At 37.8% G+C, this 18513-nt stretch overlaps 1 protein-coding gene across 2 annotated transcripts in view; it reads left to right on the forward strand.

Moving 5' to 3' along the window:
- The window catches only part of CPEB3 (cytoplasmic polyadenylation element binding protein 3), a 79093-nt gene that overhangs the window by 40453 nt on the left and 20127 nt on the right, over positions 1-18513 (forward strand). For both annotated transcript variants that reach the window (XM_058810414.1, XM_058810415.1), the window contains exons 5-7: positions 7296-7319; positions 11807-11974; positions 13666-13755. In XM_058810414.1, coding sequence (XP_058666397.1) covers positions 7296-7319; positions 11807-11974; positions 13666-13755 — 282 coding nt within the window. The remainder of the gene's footprint in view (positions 1-7295; positions 7320-11806; positions 11975-13665; positions 13756-18513) is intronic.

Genomic DNA, 18513 nt, shown 5'->3' on the forward strand with positions numbered 1-18513 from the left:
TGGTCTCAGAATGTATTTGTTGTTCTACAGTGTCCATTTCAAAAAGTTAACTGCAATAGAAATATATTTGTGAAGATGGGATACTATGATTGAATTTTGAGTTACCTTTAAAAATGGACAGTTATGATGAAATACATGATAGCATTTCTTACAAAGTCTAACAGAGATTTTTGAACGTTGGGAATGAAAAACTGAAACAAGTTATACTATTTTGGAATAACTTGCTTTTATCTTAAATGAATGTTGTGTTTTATTCTGATTCCTTTTTGATGAAAATAATGAAAAAAGCTATTTTCCTGTCCAATTTCTTTGAACTTTTTACAACAACTATACAATAGTTTATAAAAAACAATCATTTTTTGTAGCTATAGTCCTGTTGCATGGTGAACATATCAGCATAGCTAACTGAGGGACCAAAACTATATATATATGTATGTATTTGCACTATTTAAAATATTATTGGTTTATTCAAATATTAACTGTTTAAAGACTTAAATAAGCATGGAATCATAAATATGCAATTTATGCAAAATGAAATGAAGTACAACTTCCCAGTCTGAATAAGTTCCCATATATTTTTCCTCTTCTGCGACTCTTTTCCCTTCCTTTCTCTACCAGGCAAGGCCACACCATTTTTGGCCATCAATGAGAGCCCTTAGCTAGAATTATTGTACTGTGAAACCTGTTGGGTTTTACTTTTAAATCTTTGAAGAGGTGAGAATAAAAGCCAATATTCAAGTACACAAGCTTAAAAATTACTTTCTGTGATTGAAATCCTTTTTTGTATGTAGCTAAACTTGAAAAATTTAGAACTAGGTAATTCCCATGTCATTCATTACCTTTTCCCTGTAATGGGGAAATATACCAAGGAAAATTTAGTTCAAGAAGAAATATTCTTTTATGTGCTGGAATGGTTGTGATTTGGGTTAAAAAAATTAAATAAGTAAAATAAAAATTCCCAAGAGATACTTCATCACAGTATTTTTTGGAATAGTTTTGAAAACTTATGTAATGTCTTTAAATCATAATACTTGTCATATCTGTGTTTAATTTCTGTGAAACCAAACATTCTCTGCTGAGTCTGCAAACCCAACCTTCACATTCTATTTAAATGCATTGCTTCATAAGCATTTTTCTCTTTTTCTGTGAAGACATAGTAATAATCTTTAAGATTTATTACTCAGAGCTCAATTTCACACTGACAATGTAGGCAGTCTTTTGAAGGTGGAATAGAACATGTGCTCATGCCAAGAGCAATGCAAAACTTCACATGCTGTAGGGAGAGGGGAAGATTTTGGGGGATGTTTGTCTCCAGCTCCTCGTCCTCTGTGGCAGCACTTCTGCCTGTGCTTCAGCTCTTATTCCTGTTTGCTCATTCCAGCCTCTGGAAACTGGGGATTTTCCTGCCTGCCTGCCTTGAGCTGCTGTCTGTGGGTGTTGGAGGGCATTGTTTGCTTAGCTGGCAGCACAGGGGGATGTGCCACCACCGTTCTGTTCATTGTGCGAGGCTAAATCATCAGCAGCTGAAAACACTGAGTTCTGAAATAATGAAATTCATGGGGTAAAAGAGATTACTTTTATATGCATAATTATTATGAATCTCTTAGTGTCATTAGTGGCATCATGCTAGTGTACATACAGAGTTGAACATGTGTATAAACATGTTTATATTATAAATGCCCTGAAAGTTCAGAAATATCCTTCTGTAGAGGAATGCAATGTTCAAATATTCAGAGAGATCCAAGCAGAGTCCTAAAGAACAGCTAAAGAAAAGGAAGATGCAAATATTAGATTGGAAGCATTTTTGAAGGGGAAATGGTATAGCTTTTGTCTGTACTAGATCTAAATGCAATTTCTCAAATCGAAATAGTATTTAGAATCAATTAGTGACATAAGGTAATTTTTTAGTTCATACTGGGCCAAACAGTGCAAGAATTTTTATAAACTTTCATCTACAACACCTTATTAAATAATTGATACTGTAATTTGTAGGGGAAATGTGGCATAAATTTAACTCAAAGGTGTCCTGCATCCTTTCTCTTGCTAATGTCCAATACCATTTGTAGCCATACATTTCTGCAGCCTTTGCTTCTCTTGAAGATGTGCTCCTTTCTGATTAGCTGAGCAACCAGGGCTGAGTGATGAGCATGAATGCATAGTCAGCTACATGGCAGGTGGTGAGCTGTCTTCAGGGCTTCTTGGGAACTCCAGAAAGCCTCAGTGACTTCAGTGGGAGAGAAGTGTGGCAGGTGAAAAAGGAAGATGGGAATAAATGAGGGTGTGTGATCTCTATAAAGAAGCACTGAAGTGTTGTGCTGGGATCCCCAACAATCTTCTGTAAAATAAATGTAGTCTAAAGGTAGTTAAATGAAACCCCTTTGTGAAATGCTGGAATTTTGTTTTTTGTAAAGCTTCTCTGCACAGTGACTTTGCAGTCCTGTTGGGCTACAAATGTTCCATCTGCTTCCACTGTTCATTCTTGTCTCATACAAAAATGTGTCATCTGTGAGGTCTGGTACTATTTGCTCTCCATCTGACTGTCTTTTCTTTTCATTAGTGTAATTTAGTTCTACTTATTCAGAGTAAAATAATTTGAAAAAGACATTAAGGAAAGGATTTGGGGCACTTTTTTAGATGTCTGTGTTGAGATTTTGGTTTTGTTTTGTTAATCCTATTTATGTGGGGAAGTTGTCATGCCATGACAGGAAATGTAATGCCAACAGAACCATTTCATTTTTTATTTTCATGTTTCTGTTGTTTTTAAAATTGCTTGTCTCCTTAAGAGCTATTGTACTTAGCTTTTCCTGATGTGCTATTTTCAAACACATATAGTGTTTAGATGTAAGAGTTGCTGAAGTAGCATTTTGTTTGAAAGTTTTGCCAGTGCTACTGTTATACCTTGAAATAAACTGCTCCAAATTGAAAGCTTCTTGAGTTACTTTTGTCTTGCAAGATCTTGGGTGGGCTGTTTAACAGCTAATACAAGCTTTCTTCTTGTAGTGGTAATATACTGGGCAAATGTGTGACTAAATTCCAAGAGGCATCAATCTCATCTAATAGTTCAGTTCTTGCCTGTAGGAATTTGCTGAGCTCTTTAGCCCAGTTGCCAGGCTTGGTTACTAATGTGTCACCATCTTAATGGCATATATAGAATAACAGAAAGGAATAAAAAACACTGAGAAAACTTACAAGGTTTGCAAAACTAGTCCTGATTTAGTTGTGAAGAGATCTGAGTGAATATAAGTGGAGGGAAAACATGTCTGATGTGAAGTGTGAGCTAGCAAAGGCAGTGGGGTTCAGAGGAGGCCCAGAGTGTGGGAGCTGTCACTTTGCTCATCACCTTGTGAGGTTTTTCAGAAGCAGCTGTACAAGCATTTGGTATTGATGCTGCCTTGGAGGCTGTGAGGTGGGCTTGCTGATATCTCAAAGTCCCTTCTATACCTATTTTAATTTTTAAAAGGGTAAAGGGGAAGCAGGGGAGCAATAGTAAGTACATGCTTTTTCTTCTTTCTTGCTTTCAGTTTTTTGTATTGGCATCTGCACTTCCAGAGATCCAGTCTGGCTGTTACTGAAGGCAGAATCTCTTATCAGTGGCTGATAAAGGCTTTTTCTAGCAGAGGAAGATTTGTTGTCTTCCTTTTAATCCAGCTTGGGAGCTCTTTATTGCCTTCATGTTTGTTTGTTTGTTTTCCCCACTGCTTTTCCTGCCTCACCACCTCACCAATGTGCTTTCCTTTCATCTTTGTGATCCTCTCTGTTGTGGGTTAGTGCCATCTGTTTCCTCTGAATTTTAAGATTTGCCAGGCTACTCCAAGAGCATTATATATGATGCTAGAAGAGATGAAGCAGCCTGGCTGTTAAAAATGTGAGTTTTATTGGTAACAGATTTTTTAAACTAAAATGAGAAGATGAAAATAGATAAACCTTCCCTCTTGGGAAGGTGTATAGTTGCTTGGCTGCTTGTATGCCTCAGGAAAGGACACCTAAGCTGGTGTTGGATTTTGAATGCAGTTCATGTGTTTGATCAAGTGTTTGAGGCCCAGTGTGTGGGACTTAGCTGCATACAGCTTACATGTAGCTTGTGATTTTCTGGTGATGAGATTCTGTTGTATATGTTAGAAGGGAGGTTGCTGCAACACTTGCATTGTTAATATTGGAAAAAAATCAACCACAAGGGACTGTTGAGGTTCATATAACGAAATCATTGTAGTGCCCATCTGCACATCCAGATGTGCAGATCTATTAATGGAAGTTGAGAACCACCTTTTGAACCACTTGTAGATGAATGTCCATCTTTGCAATTCTTCTGGATGATCCCTCTGTAGCAGAAAAACACATTGCATAATTATACTTGCTTGTGTCACCTTCTCTCAGTTCATGAATTCATTTCCCTGGTATTTTAATTCACTTGTAAACTTCCAGATCCTAAGAACTTCAGAGACCCTCTGTTCAAAAGCAAAAGCTTGACATGTTTTCCTTTCTGATCTTAGAAAATCATTGCATAACTCATAATGTCCTAAAGCAAGTATTGTTCTGAACTGCTGACTGCTTCAAGAATACAAATGAGTGTTCCAAGCTAGAAATAAGATTCTGGTACCTTATAAATCAAGGAGGGTCCCAGTCTTGTCAAATAAACTTTCCTTTAGCCAGTATAGCTCCAAAATTTCTAGTCTGAAAATGCTGAACTCTTTTTTTTCATAGAGGTAATGCTATTTTACATCAATTTAACATGTGTCTTCAAGATTTCTTTGAAGTGTGCATCTTTGATATTGTGGCCACATAACTGCATGAACAAGATAAGTACCAGAAATGAAGAAATAATGTTCTTAAAAATCTGAAAATACTGCCTATTAAGTCTTCCATAAAATATGATAATACAAAAAAATGTTGTATTTATAAATTTGAAATTATATGATCAAATTAATTTTAAATTATGATATGGAGAGCATGTAGATATTTATTTAAAATATTTTGAGCTAATATTTTATGGATTCAAAAATTTATTGTTTCCTAGGACTGCTGATTATTTGATACAAATACAAGGTGCAGTTTCAGTCCCACATTATAATAAAAGAGTAAAAAAAATCCCAGAAAAGTTCTTTTTCATCAGTTTCATGTGGCCTTGAGATGCAGTTAAAATTTGAGTGAGTTTTGATTTACTGCAACAATGGGCAATCTTTGCTGCAGGCTTTGGGGAATTCCAAAGCATTAACACTGAGTTTCCTTGATTGCATTACAAGATTTGAGGTTTTGGGAGTTTGTTGTGCTGGTTTGTTAAAAGCTTAAATTCTGTCCTTCATGCTAGAGTTTCATGTTCATAAAAATAGGATTTGCTTCTGGGACGAGGGGAGTTAATAGTTTCAGGAGAGTTATCAGTGGTTGAAAAAGAATCATTTGTTCCTTTGCATTTGAGGCCATGCAATTTGGGACACAGCAGTTATGTAACTTTGTACCTGACAGTTACAGAACGTTGCTGAGGATGGACAAACACCAAGGCAGGGATGATCCTGCTGCGAGCTGCACAATCCATCCGTGCACTTTTTACGTGGGGAAATGTGCTCATCCCCTCCTAAAGCACCTGGGTTTGCCTTAATATTAATGATCCAGAACGCACCTAGGAAAGAATCATTTGTGTTCAATTTAGAAACATTCCAGGAGATGGTTTTCTGTGCAAAAGGACATTTATATGTGGCACCAAAACCAGTACATGGGGAGCAGGTGCATTAGTGGGGGTACCGTTTAAGGAGCTCCCAGTTGCTTTTTGTCTTCTGTTGGACAAAAAGAGAAAGTAACTTCATGAACATAGCTCTGGTAATTTCATTGTTTGTAATAGTGCAGTACTCTTATTTTCTTGCATGTCTTCATTCAAGAATAATTCCTAAATTGTTTACTTTCTAAAGTATTTACTGGAGGCATTGTGAAATTCACCTGATGAACTATTCCTGCTATTTAATGTGTTGTGCTGTGAATTTTGACTTGTGAGCAAGATGGGTATTTTTTATTTAACTTGTCTCAAATGGCACATTCAAACTTCACATCCTGAGAAAGCAACATAATAAAATGTGCATTGACATTCTGAAGTTGTCATGCTGAATAACTCAGCTTCTTGGAAAAAATTAACATTTTAATATAAATACTAGTTACAACTGAGATAATTTTCAAATTGTGTGTATATGTATACAAAATGTAATCAATAAGGGTGAAACTTCACCTTCTTTGAGTATTTAAATATGATGCAGTGTTTTTAAATCAGCAAAAACTAACTTGCTTGTCTTCCTGTTTAAGTGAATTGCACTATTTTGCCCCTGGAATTTACAGGCAAATATACCTTCAGGGAGTTTCAGTAACTTTTATGGATTTAAAGACTATGTGTAAATGCAAATATAGGCACTGTTCAGAAATAAGAGCAGGGCTTGGGAAGGAGCAGGAGCACTGAGAGTGTTACAATGAGGAGAGAAGGAAACAAAACAAAGCTCTGTTGCCTCTCACCTAAGCTCGCTTCTGTTGAAAAACCCGCTTGATCCCCGGCCTTCCATGTTTGATTACCTTGGCAGGATGGATGGTTTTGTGACCATCAGTGATCCCGTGTAAAAGATGTGTTTTCCAGATTATTTTCTGTTTTTCTAAAACTTCAGATCAAAAATTCTGGGTTTTGCATTTGCCACTTCATCACAAAATACAGTTCTAAAGTTGTCCAACATTGTGGATTTGCCATTGATGCATGTCTCATTGAAATGCTGTGTTTATTCTGGTAGTTATGAAAGCATTTTGTCAATCTAGTTTGATTCATAGGAAGGTACTGGCTCTTGAGTTCATATTGTTTTAGTAGGATTTTAGTATTTACATATGGTTAATTATTTAAATTGAAGCATAATTGGGAAATATGTTTTCCACAACTATTTAATAAAATGCAAATCTGGTTCTTTTAATTAGAATTACTGTTGATGATTATTGCCACTTAAAACCATAATCCTAAATTATTATTTTATAATACTGTCCTATATGCCTGATTTTTTAAATACCTTTGCCCTTTGCTATGTAGAAACCTTCCACAGCAGGTATGTTCTTCTTTTTTTTTTTCTTTTTTCTTTTTTTTTTTTTCCCCTGGCTGTATCATCTTCAACTTTTTTTTCTTGTCTTGGATTGTTTGAATTTCATCCTGCACTTTTAAATGTCTTTTCCTTCTTTATGGTGGGAGGGGAAAAAGAGAAGAGGTAGAAGCTACATTCTCATTGCTTTTGGAGCTAAATCTAATGACAGCTGTACCCACAATTTTCTTCTGTGTTTACATGCAGCCAGGAGCTATGGGCGGAGAAGAGGTAAAAGTATTTACTAAATGTTTTGTTTGCTGAATAGTGGGAGAAATAAATATCTAGTTTTCTTGTGGTAAGATGATGTTGCCAATTTTAACAATACATGTAGCTGATCAATTGCTTTGTATAAATCAATCTCATATTCTTCCTTTGCAAAACAGCTCCCTTTTAACAGCATCTTAAAGCAGTGATGATCCTGAGCTGATAACTGCAAGTGTTGCTATTACTAGAGAACTGGAGGATGGCTGAATGTAAAGATTCTCATGACATGTATTTGTGACTTGAAATGCAGTGTTCCAAAAAAAGATTGGGTTTGGGTTTATGTTTGGTGTTTGTTGGTTTTGTAGGAGTCCAATGTTTAACTGCTGCATTGAACATTCAAAAATTACTTTTGTTCTTACATTAAACAGCTTTTTCTGAATATTAGACTTCATTACATTGAATTGCCTCAGATAGAACATATGAATACCAATGCTAGTAACTGTCCTCAGCAGTGAATATTGATAATCATTTTTAAAGATACAGTATTTGAGCACATTTTAACAGTATTTCAGCATAGACAACCCTTAAAACATAAAAGCAAACTGAAAATATTTTATAAATGTACCGTGCTATGTATCAGTTTGTTCTGAGAGATGAAGGAACAAGGACAATAGCAAGTCCAACAGCTATACCGAGCAAGCCACTAATGCAGCTTACATTTCTGTCCTGTGCTGGAGCTTACACAGACTGGTTGTTATTGAGAAAATAACAGTGAAAATGGCAGCTTTTAACAATTACATTTAGGTAGTGCCATCTGCAAGGGGTACTTCAGCATTAAACTTAATTTTATCTTCCCTTCCTGAAGTTCTCTGCCAGGTAGGCAGGTGACATTGCCCCCTTTTCCAAATGTAGAATTTGCATCACCTTAGAGACACATGTATGCATCAACAAACCAGTATGTCTAAGGGCTTTTGTCATTTGTATGGGTTGAGGTGGTAGGATGTACAGGCCATACTAACATGGTTTGTAATTCAGAATTTGCTCTGACTTGTTCAAAGCTGACACATTTTAGTGTTCATTCGATAGCTAAATCTGAAACAAAAGATTCAGATTTTCCTCACAAACTTACTCTCTGTGAACGTGAACACTGTTTAATTTAATTTTAAGATTGTGGCAGGTGTTTTCAGATTGATCAAATGGCACCAAAGTAGGAAAGGAGGTAGGAATCAGTAGGATACTATGAATTACTGGCAACTCCTGTTTACTTGTAGAAACAAAATACAATAATGCAGAAGTAATTGTGATGAATATAATTTAGGCTGTTTTATATAAATATTAGTGAAGACAAAACAGGGCAAACAAGTTCTGAATGTGCTGGCTTTTCAAATTTATTTTCTCACTACCAAGAAGCATGTTTCATTCCACAAGACTTGTTTCCTGTATGAAATGCAGGCTTTTCCATACTAACAAGTAGATTTGTGTGTGTGTTTCTTGTCATTAATGTTAGGGATTTTGACTTGCCTCATTCATATTAAAGTCTGTGATGTTCATGCTTTATCATTACCTTGACTTTTATAAGGTTGGTTTTGAGTTTCCTTAACCTTAAGCATGAAATTCTACAACAGTCTTTTAAAAAATGTGTTGGTTATCAAATATTCTCATATATCACTCTCTCTTATTGCTTTTAACATTTGCATTGGGATAATATGCAGAGTAACCACAGGCAAGTCTGTGCAAGGACTCATTTTATGTTTGTTATACTTGGCTATTTTAATTAGTGTTTGATTCTGTCACTGTCACTAAGCCTCTGCAATGAGAAGTAGTTTTGTCAGACATTTCTGGAGGCTTGCCATAAACTCTCAGTTCCCTACTTGATTCTCTCTTTCCTTTGGGAAAAGAAATGAGCATTTCTTTGTAGGTATCATGCTATGAGCTGTTGAGTCATGTTCTTGGTACCTTGTTTTTTAACTTTTACAACCAGTTTTTCAGGTACAGATTTAAGCACCACTGTGGGAAATCAGCCCAAACTATTTTGCTACACTGACAGCTCAGAGATGCCCAGGGAGGGGTACAGGAGCATGTTACAAAAAAAGTGCATTTAGTGATGCTTTCCCATACTGTTCTCCCAGAAATTTGCCCAGGGAGTCTCTTGAGGTGATGTTTTAATATTTATTGCCTTAGATTGCTTTTTTCTCCTGTTCTTACTCATTCCCTTTTCTAAGCCTACATAAATTTTTAAACATCCCAAAAAGTCTGTAGCAAGGGTTTGCAAAGTTTGCTTTGCTTTCAGCCTTGGCATGTACTGATTGTGTTCAATGCAATTCATTTTCCCCTTACTGGAGAAGAGTGTGAACAGTTATTCCCTTTTCCCTTGTCTGTATGCTTTCCATTATTTTAAATGTATTCTTCTTACATTCAGCTCTATACTTCACATAGCTATAAACTTATAGAACATCATTTGCATTTATTTAAGGTGAGTGTGGTGCCTGTAGACTGCCAAGTGTCTGGCATGGTGCTTAGAGGTGATACCTTGCTTTCTAAGTTGCTGTGAATTTTTATTATTTCCTTCACAACTCAGTCTCCTCTGCAGATCTGTATTTTGGTGGAACACCTTGTTCTTAATTTGATATGTCATCTTCCACTAATGGCTCATGTTAGTTGTTTGTTTACTTTTTTACAAGAAGGTAGGTTCATGGGCAGGAATTAAAAGATGAATTATCTCTCCAGTAATGTCAATCTCTGAGATATTTTCAGATTTCCAGCTTTTCAATGAGTGTTCTGATTTGATATTTTTACACAGTTGTAGTATTCTTCATTATTTTTTCTCTCATGCAAATGTTCTCTTTTATTTTGAGATGCATATGTTTATATATATGCATGACGTGTTTGTCCATTAATGGAATATTCATCAAAAGTCTTTTGTGTTTTATGCTCTGAACCCACCATTTCTGACAACAAGTCTTTGAAAGGTAGCAGCTCTACATCCTTCTCTGATTGTGGCATTTACCCTATTTTTTATGTTGATGCGTAAATGCACGGTAGGATTTTTACTTCAGTGGTTTTTGGTGTCTGTAATCTCTTCCATTGTTTAACATTCAATATATTATTTTTAATATATTTTTCTGGTGCCTGATGTTTGTAATTAAAAATCAGGCTGATGTTGTGTGTCAGTGACTTTCCTGACTTTATTAGCTTGTTTTTCATACACAGGATTACTGTTTCTTTTTTTAATCTCTCTTTTGCTACTGGAGACAATCACTGATATTTTCAGTGTATATATTTTTCTGACTGCTCTCCCTCTGTCTTGATTTTTCTCCTTGCCCCTGTTTTTATTTCCCTCACTTCCTGTGCTGTTAATACCAGTATGGTATTAAACTGTAGGTCTTGGCTGTGTGAATTTCATGTGATTCATTACCTTTGAATTTAATTACGTGCACTTACAAAAGTATAAATACATTTATACTTGTGATCAACCCTCCTATAAACTGTTTGTATCAATTAATTCCAATTCCATCCCTGGGAGAAATCCTCCTTGATATGAGGGGACAGGTAGCCTTTTCAAAGTTGAGATGTGGTTCTTATTTATACATCTCTCTATATTGCAGGATGTATTTACTCAGGTATAGGGAATTATTAAATTCCAAAGTTGGCAAGTAATGCTTATATGTAGTCTTTGAGTATTTTTTCTCTTCCTTGTTAATAAATCTGTTCTTAAGATAATGTGTGTGTTCTTTGTTAGTAATAGAAACAAGTTGCTATTGCATCAGATGGTTACAAATAAATTCTTTACTTTTCATTAACAAATTGAGTAGGAGCCATTAATGTTGATTTTGCCTGTTCATGACTGGAAGGATGTTTTTTTTAACTCTAACAAACAGGCTGACAGGCTGTTCTAGCTAACACCGTTTTCCTTCAAGTGCAAGTTCTTTGTGGTTTATATAACAAGATTTTTTTTCTTGTTCACTGATTCTCTTCACTTCCTGTTTAGTATCCACAACCCAAAGCTTTTCCATGCTTATTTTGCTGTTTGCCCCCCTACTCAGCGTGGGCTGTGTTCCCTGGAGGTGGAAGTGCTGCAGCCCTTGCTGTCAGGATCCTGTACAGCACTCAGAGGACTGTCCTGCTCTGCAGTGCAGTGGCTTGAGGGATCTTGAAATCATTCCTTCAAGATCTGTTTTGGAAGGTGTAAATCTCTAACTGGTTTGAAATGTAAATCTTGCAAAGGTTATTTCTATAGCTGTGACACATAATTTCATCAGATAACTTGTTTTTCATTTCTATCCATTTGCAAGGGTTTGTTTAAAGCTAAATTAGTTTTATTGTCTTGTAAGGGTAACACACTCTTGGAAAAATGGAAACAATACTAATGAACATGAATTGGAAAACTGGACCACCTAGCCCTTTAGTGCAAGTTCTGTTAAAGTAAAACAGCAAAAAGGAAAGTTTTTTACTGAAATATTTCCTTCTCCAGGAAACAGCATTAACTGTAGATCCTACAAAATCTGTTCCAGGTCGGTCTTCACTGTTTCCTTTTGAGGATGGCTTCCTAGATGACAGCCATGGGGATCAGTCATTGTCCTCGGGCCTCAGCTCTCCAACGCGCTGCCAAAACGGGGAACGAGTGGAACGCTACTCTAGGAAGGTGTTTGTTGGAGGGCTCCCTCCTGACATTGATGAAGGTACCGTGAATCACTTGCGCTGCTGACATGTGGGAGTTGCCTTTCATATAATTACTATTAAATAGGTGATGATATTTTCATAGAGGCAAATGAATTTTCCCAGGTGTGTCTCTTGTAGTGCTTGTGGCACTGCTTAGAACAAACACTCCCTGCCACCCCTGCAACACCCGAGCGTTTACCTGGCGTTCTTGTACTGCAGATCAGAAGTGGCTGCCTGGCAGGTCTTCTGATCTGCATGTCTTCCCACGACTGCCAAGTGGGAAAGCTGAAAAAGGGAACTTAGTGGGTACTGTCTCTCCTCTGTAGTCTTTTCCTATTCTTGGATGTGGTTGACTCTAAAGACTTTCTTAATGCAGTCCTTTCCAAAATACTGTGGGCTTTAAATAACCCAGCACGTACCTTGGGTTCAGATGATAAATATAGGGTAATAATATAGTTTCAAAGTAATGACCTACCCAGCAAGGATGGTCAGTTTTTCTCAATCATTATCTGCTCTACTTGCATGTGTCCCCACAAACTCTTACTCCCAAACTAAAATCATCACAGTTCTTGGTGTATTTTTCATGGCTGGAATATAGCTGGAATCCACCACTGGCTAGCTTCAATGGGCATACACAGGGAATTTGAGGATGCCCTGTAATGAAATGAGGGAGATCTCTTATCTACTAATCTGAAGCCTAAACCATGTACAGTTTTAATGAAGAAATAGCATGAGTTGCCAGTCTGTTTACAAGCACCTCAAATGCAGTTCCCATGTCACACCAAGAGTTGCAGGGCTGTTGTATGGGGTCTGGTGGGTAATCTGGATTTGCAGCTGTAAGAAGCAACTGCCCAACAGGGATGACTGATGTACACATTGCTGGGACACTCAGAGTCAAAACACGTGCCCAGTCTGTCCTGTGAGGGAGTGACAGGTCTCCTTCAGTAACCCTTTATCCTTCAGCTCTTCAGGTACACAACCGGTGTGTTCTGTCTCCAGATGCTTGAAATTCTGGCATGCAATTCATGGGGTCAGAGAAACTGGACACATCTCAAACAGCAATCCAGAAACTGTAAAACCCCACTGCCGTTTCTCCTGATGGCTTGTTCTGATCCACCTAAGATCACATTAAACTAATTCTTTCTTTAAAGTGCGTTTAAAATTGTATTGAGAAAATAAGATTTTTTTCAAAAAGAAGTTTAAATACTTTTTTCCTCTTGATGTGTGTTACATGGTGGTTCCAAGTTGATGCTTAAAAAGTGAAGAAAAAACTTGGTAATTCAAGGCAGATTTCCTGAAGGGCCTGAGGAAGGTGAAATGCCCACAGTGGCATGACCTGCTGCAGCCTCTTTCTAGGGCAGGCTGCAAGGAGCAGCCGTGCTGACATGGAGCTCCTCCATCAGTCCCATGTGGCTGCATCTGACCCTGCTTTGTGGCTATAATTAGAAATAGACTGCAGCTGAAGCATATTCACTTCTGATAGATCAGGTTTGCATTTAATCCTGCTGCTGACTTCCACTAGTGGAATGTAAAATCACTTTTTTAAGCAGCCATGTACAGCACAGAGATGAAATAATATTTAGGCATTTGCTATGGACATCATTGCAGTTTTCACTGTTCTTGTTTTGTTTTGATTTTAAGTAAGACCTTTTTACCTTGCCACTGTCAGTTTTTATGTTCTCTCTAAGGTGCCTCATTTGTTTTTTTGTAGATGAGATCACTGCCAGCTTTCGTAGGTTTGGACCTCTTGTGGTGGACTGGCCTCACAAAGCTGAAAGCAAGTCATATTTTCCACCTAAAGGTAATTGGTTTAAAATACACTTAAGAGGGCTGTTCTGGTAAAAGGAAATTACGTCTGCCATGTGGTAAAGCAAAGTTTTGATTCTTTATAGTGAATTTTCTATCTTTCATCAAGCATATTTTCAGCCATTGTCCTGATGGAAAAAAATTTCACAATTTGGTAATTGAAATGTGCTCCTCTGTGTGTACTTCTTCAGCCCACCTTGAACCCTTGAATTATGTCTTCATTTGTACCAGCAGTAGGTAGAATGTAAGCTGCAGAAATTTCATAGCTGATTTTGTTGTGGTTTGCACGTTGCCAAACCCAGGGGAGTAAGAGAGGAAGTGCCTTGGATTGGGTCACTGGGGTGGGTGTGCAGTGTTTTGCAGGGAGGTGACTCCAGTGTGAGCTGTGAGCCAGGAGCTCTGGTCCTGCTCCACATCAGGGCTCCCTGGGTGCTGGAGCTCAGAGGGCACCCAGGGTGGGCCAGAGTGAGCAGGCGGGGCAGCCTCTGATCAGCAGCACAACGTTGTGCACTCCTGCTTTGGGTGCTGGTGGGAAATCTCTCTGGGAGGGTCACTTGGCTAAATCAAACTGCCCTTGCTGTACCCTGCTCTCTCTGATTTTGTGCAATACGTTCTGCTCTCTTTCACATGTGCCTCTTGCATGTAGTTCCTGAGTTCACTCCTGATCTGAAACAGTAGCAGGAAGTTGTATGCAAAATTTCTGGTCTATATGCAAAGATTTTCATTTCTCATTGACCCTGGAAGCTCTTAATTGCTCATTAGGGCCACTGATTATTTTGGCAGAACAATGGGCTGTTCAGTCAGTGAACTAGCTAATCCTGAAATATTTTGATATAGTTTGACTGTAAAAACACACAAATAAAAGCCAACTTAATTTATTTGGAAGCTTAATTGCCGGAGGCAAAATAACACTGTGACAAATACTTGCCCTGTGAACAGTATTTGGGACACTTAAAATCAGAAGAGAAGCCCAGACATGCTTCCTCTTTCCTGTTCATTCTCACCACTCAGCCTTGCTGTCAGCAGTTATGCAGCATCTGTTCTTGAATTTAAAAACAAATCAAACAGCCCTAAAAACAACAAAAAACACCCCCAACCCCTCTGCAATATTCCTAAGGACAGTTGCTAAAATACATGCTTTTCCCTTTTTATGTTATTTTTAAAGATCTCTGGGGTCTTTCTGGCTAGTGAATTCTAATTGTGCCTTCACTTAGAAGTTTGGGTTTTTTTAAGTAGAAACCAGCTTCTCCTTGTCCTTATTATCTCTTAGTATTATCTCCTTGTTTCCCTTTTTTATTTTTTTTCTTCTTATTAATTCAATAAGTAACTATTTGTTGAATTAACATGGGACTTCCAATTTTGATTTTGTTCTCTATCTGACTGTGGACTAGTTATGCCTTGACAAACTTGTAAAATGTTTTTGAGTAAGATCTATTTTAGCAGAAGACAAGGGAATGCAGCCTCACTTCTATTTTTGTCACAATTCTAATATAGGAAACAGCTTTCAAAGCCCCTGCCAGTTGCCCTGAACGTCTGTCTGAAAGTGCTAAACAACAGTCAATCCCAACTGTTCCAGATTTATTTATATCTGACTTCTTAGTTATCAGTCAGGGCTGCAGCATCAGACATCCTGCATGCCTGGCTCTGACATTCACTCACAGTCATGGTGAGCTCCCTAGGTCAAATGCACTTGATTTACTATGATCCCACACAGGCAGCACCTACACAGAAGGCAGAATATTATTTCCAGGAGTCAAAAGAGTACTTGCTTTTCAAAGTTATTATGGAATCATTTTCAGAAGTACCACAATAAAATGTCTCTAATGCTCATTTTGATCAGAAGTTCCTTCAGACCTAAAATTTAAGTTGGTGGGCTTTGGTTTTGGATTTTTTTTGTTTTGTTTTACTTTTTTAATTTAAGCTGTTTTGGTGCATTATTGGACATTCCCTTAAAAATACAAACAGAGATATTTGCAATTATGCTTGGTGCAAAATTCAGTGAGACTTATTCCACTGTCAAGTACTCATGAATTCGAATGTTTTCTCCCTTCATTTTTCTAGATGTCTTGTCTTCCATGTTCCATTGCTAGTCTGTAAATTTTCTGATGTTTTGAATATGAGTCTTTCAAATGGAAAACATGTCCAAAAAAACAAAGGACAAATTAAATTATGGAGGAGAGAGCTGGGGTTTCTATGCCAGCAATCTTGAAAGAAAACAAGAGAAATGAATTGGAGTGAAGTGGGCATGATGCAGAGGCTTTTCACACATTGATAAAGCCTGACCTTCAAGGCTTCTCCCAGCTCCTTGAATGTGCCCCAGAGGCAGTAAAATTGAGCCCTGCTCTCTCTGAACATATGTCATCACCTCCAGATGGACTTCAGTGTCCTTTTGATGGATGGCCTTTTCCATTGCTGGAGGGCCAGGTCATTGGGCAGTGTCTGGTCTTCCAGCAAGGTTCAGGATTTTTGTCTGTTTGCTTTGGTAAGTGTTCACTGGGAGCTTTGGGGCAGACAACATCAGTAGGTGAGGCCATGGGTCAGCACAGGCAGTGAAGTTTTATGCTGCTGATGCTTCACATCAGGGTTTTCTGTCCTCAGTTGCATCCAGGTGATGCAACATCCCCTGCAGTCCTGAATGAATCAATACAGATTTTCAGTATCTACTTGTTGGTATAATTTATTGAATTCTGGAATGTTTGCTATGCTGGTGCAATACATGAATTCCCTGCAGTCAGCCTGTGTTAGGAGCACTCTGTTGATATTCTTAGGGCTAGGAAGAGAAGGCTGCAGAAACCATTAGCCATGGCTAATCTGATCAAGCATGAAATCTGAAAGATTAAAATGTTGCTTACAGTCTAGTGACCTCCACCAGCACCCACCAGCCTCCCCAAGGGCTTTATCTGGTTAGTTTAGTGAGTGAGTCAGGCCATAGATGTGTAGCCAGTTCCAGCAAGCCTTATTAGCTAATTTATTCGTTGGTGGGCTTGATTAGCTTAGCTGCAGTGGCATTGTAAGCTGTCATTGGGACCAGTTGGAGTCCAGAAACATTCCTGCAGCACTGAGCTTGAACAAAGGTTTGCCTGGATTTGGCATCCTGGGCAGGATGGTGTCACCACAGGTCTGCTTGGGCACATTAGCTCAGATTTAGTGCTGGGCCTGATGGACAGAAATGTTTGTGTGTGAAATGATGCTGAGCTGGGGCCTCCAGCATGGTCACCAGGCTTATCCCAGTGTGAGCTTAACAGTGCCATTGTGGATCTTGGGGGATGGCACAGCAACACAGATGTATCTGCACCATATTCCTCAAGCACATCATTGCTATCTGTATATTCCAGGTTTTCCTGTTTTCCCAGATACTCCAGGGGTTTGTTGCCCTTACTGAATCTTGCCTGATGTCACAGAATACACTGATCAGTGTTTGTGAAAGCAGTCTGCCTTTGTCAGTGTTTGAGTTTTGGGCATTGTAACAGCAAACCCAAAATCATTCTGTAGATCAAGCACAACTTACCTTACCTTGCTTGCCAGTGAGTTCCATATTTAGGTTGCTGAGAGAACAGGGATGCTCTTGTCACTGAAAGTGAATATTGTGCACTTGGGCAAGAGAAGCTGCCAACAGCTGACAATGTGTGGAAGAGGTTCCTATTTCTAGTTCTGAGCATCTGCATTGTTGCCTTAACATTTCTTTTTACCCCTCCTGTGCATTGTAAGCTTAGCACCATGTTTGTATGTTTGTGTCATGCATGAGGTGGTTTTTAATGCTTTCCCTCTGAATAAGGCTAATTCATTCCCATTGCCTGAGAAGCCTTTGGATTACTTCCTTTGGCATCTGTTTGGATATGTCACTGAGTGAACTGGCAAAATTATAAATGCCATGTGTTGGTCTTGGGTAAGCAGATGCCCAGTTCATAATGTGTTTACTTGGCTTTCACCCCAGAATTTGGGAATTAAATGTGGTTTTTGGTTAAGTATCTTTTGAGTACCTATGAGACATTGAGAAATAAAGAAATATGAATTAAAGGATGCTGTCAAAAGTAGTTGCACATTACCATGTCACAGTCTATTTATCTCTGGCAAAATCCAGATAATTCATGTTTTATTTAAATATAAATTGATGGGGTTTTCACTTATTTGCTGGTGTGCTGAGTTAAGCAATGCTTATGCTAACTACAGTAATTTTTTTTTCCTTTTTTTTTATTAAACAGATGGTGCCAACTGTTTCAAAAACATTTTTTCAGTTGTTTTTCCTTTAACAGATTGCTAGCTTTAAACCAACTTTTTAAAAACTCTTTACTGGTTTTTCCTTGTGATAATTACGATTTTTCTAATAATCACTTAGAACTGCACCATGTGTTTTAAAATGCCAAAAAATATGCCAAAAAATCCTTTTTTTTTTTTTTTTCATTTAGAAAGATTGATATTTGGATAGAAATGAGAATTAGAGTTAGAAAATGAAGCATGGCAGAGCTTGAAGATAGGATGGGTTTGGAATGGGAGGAATGCTTTGGCTTTACAGTTGATTCAGACGTGTGATGCAGCAGTCTGATCCTTTTGTGTTTTCCCTGTTCTTCAGTTTGTTATGCTGTTATCTGATAAAATTAAGCACATTTGGGTGAGGGAGATCTCATGAAAACAAAACACTGTAAGCAAAGTTGCAAAAAGAAACATGAAATGATTCTCATGCTTTAATTTAAAAACAATTGGTGGACAGACAGTGTGAGCCTCTCTGATTCTCTCCCAAGCACTGTTTAGATGG

Source organism: Ammospiza caudacuta, chromosome 9 (assembly GCF_027887145.1).
Source record: "Ammospiza caudacuta isolate bAmmCau1 chromosome 9, bAmmCau1.pri, whole genome shotgun sequence".
In the NCBI taxonomy this organism is placed as follows: Eukaryota; Metazoa; Chordata; class Aves; order Passeriformes; family Passerellidae; genus Ammospiza; species Ammospiza caudacuta.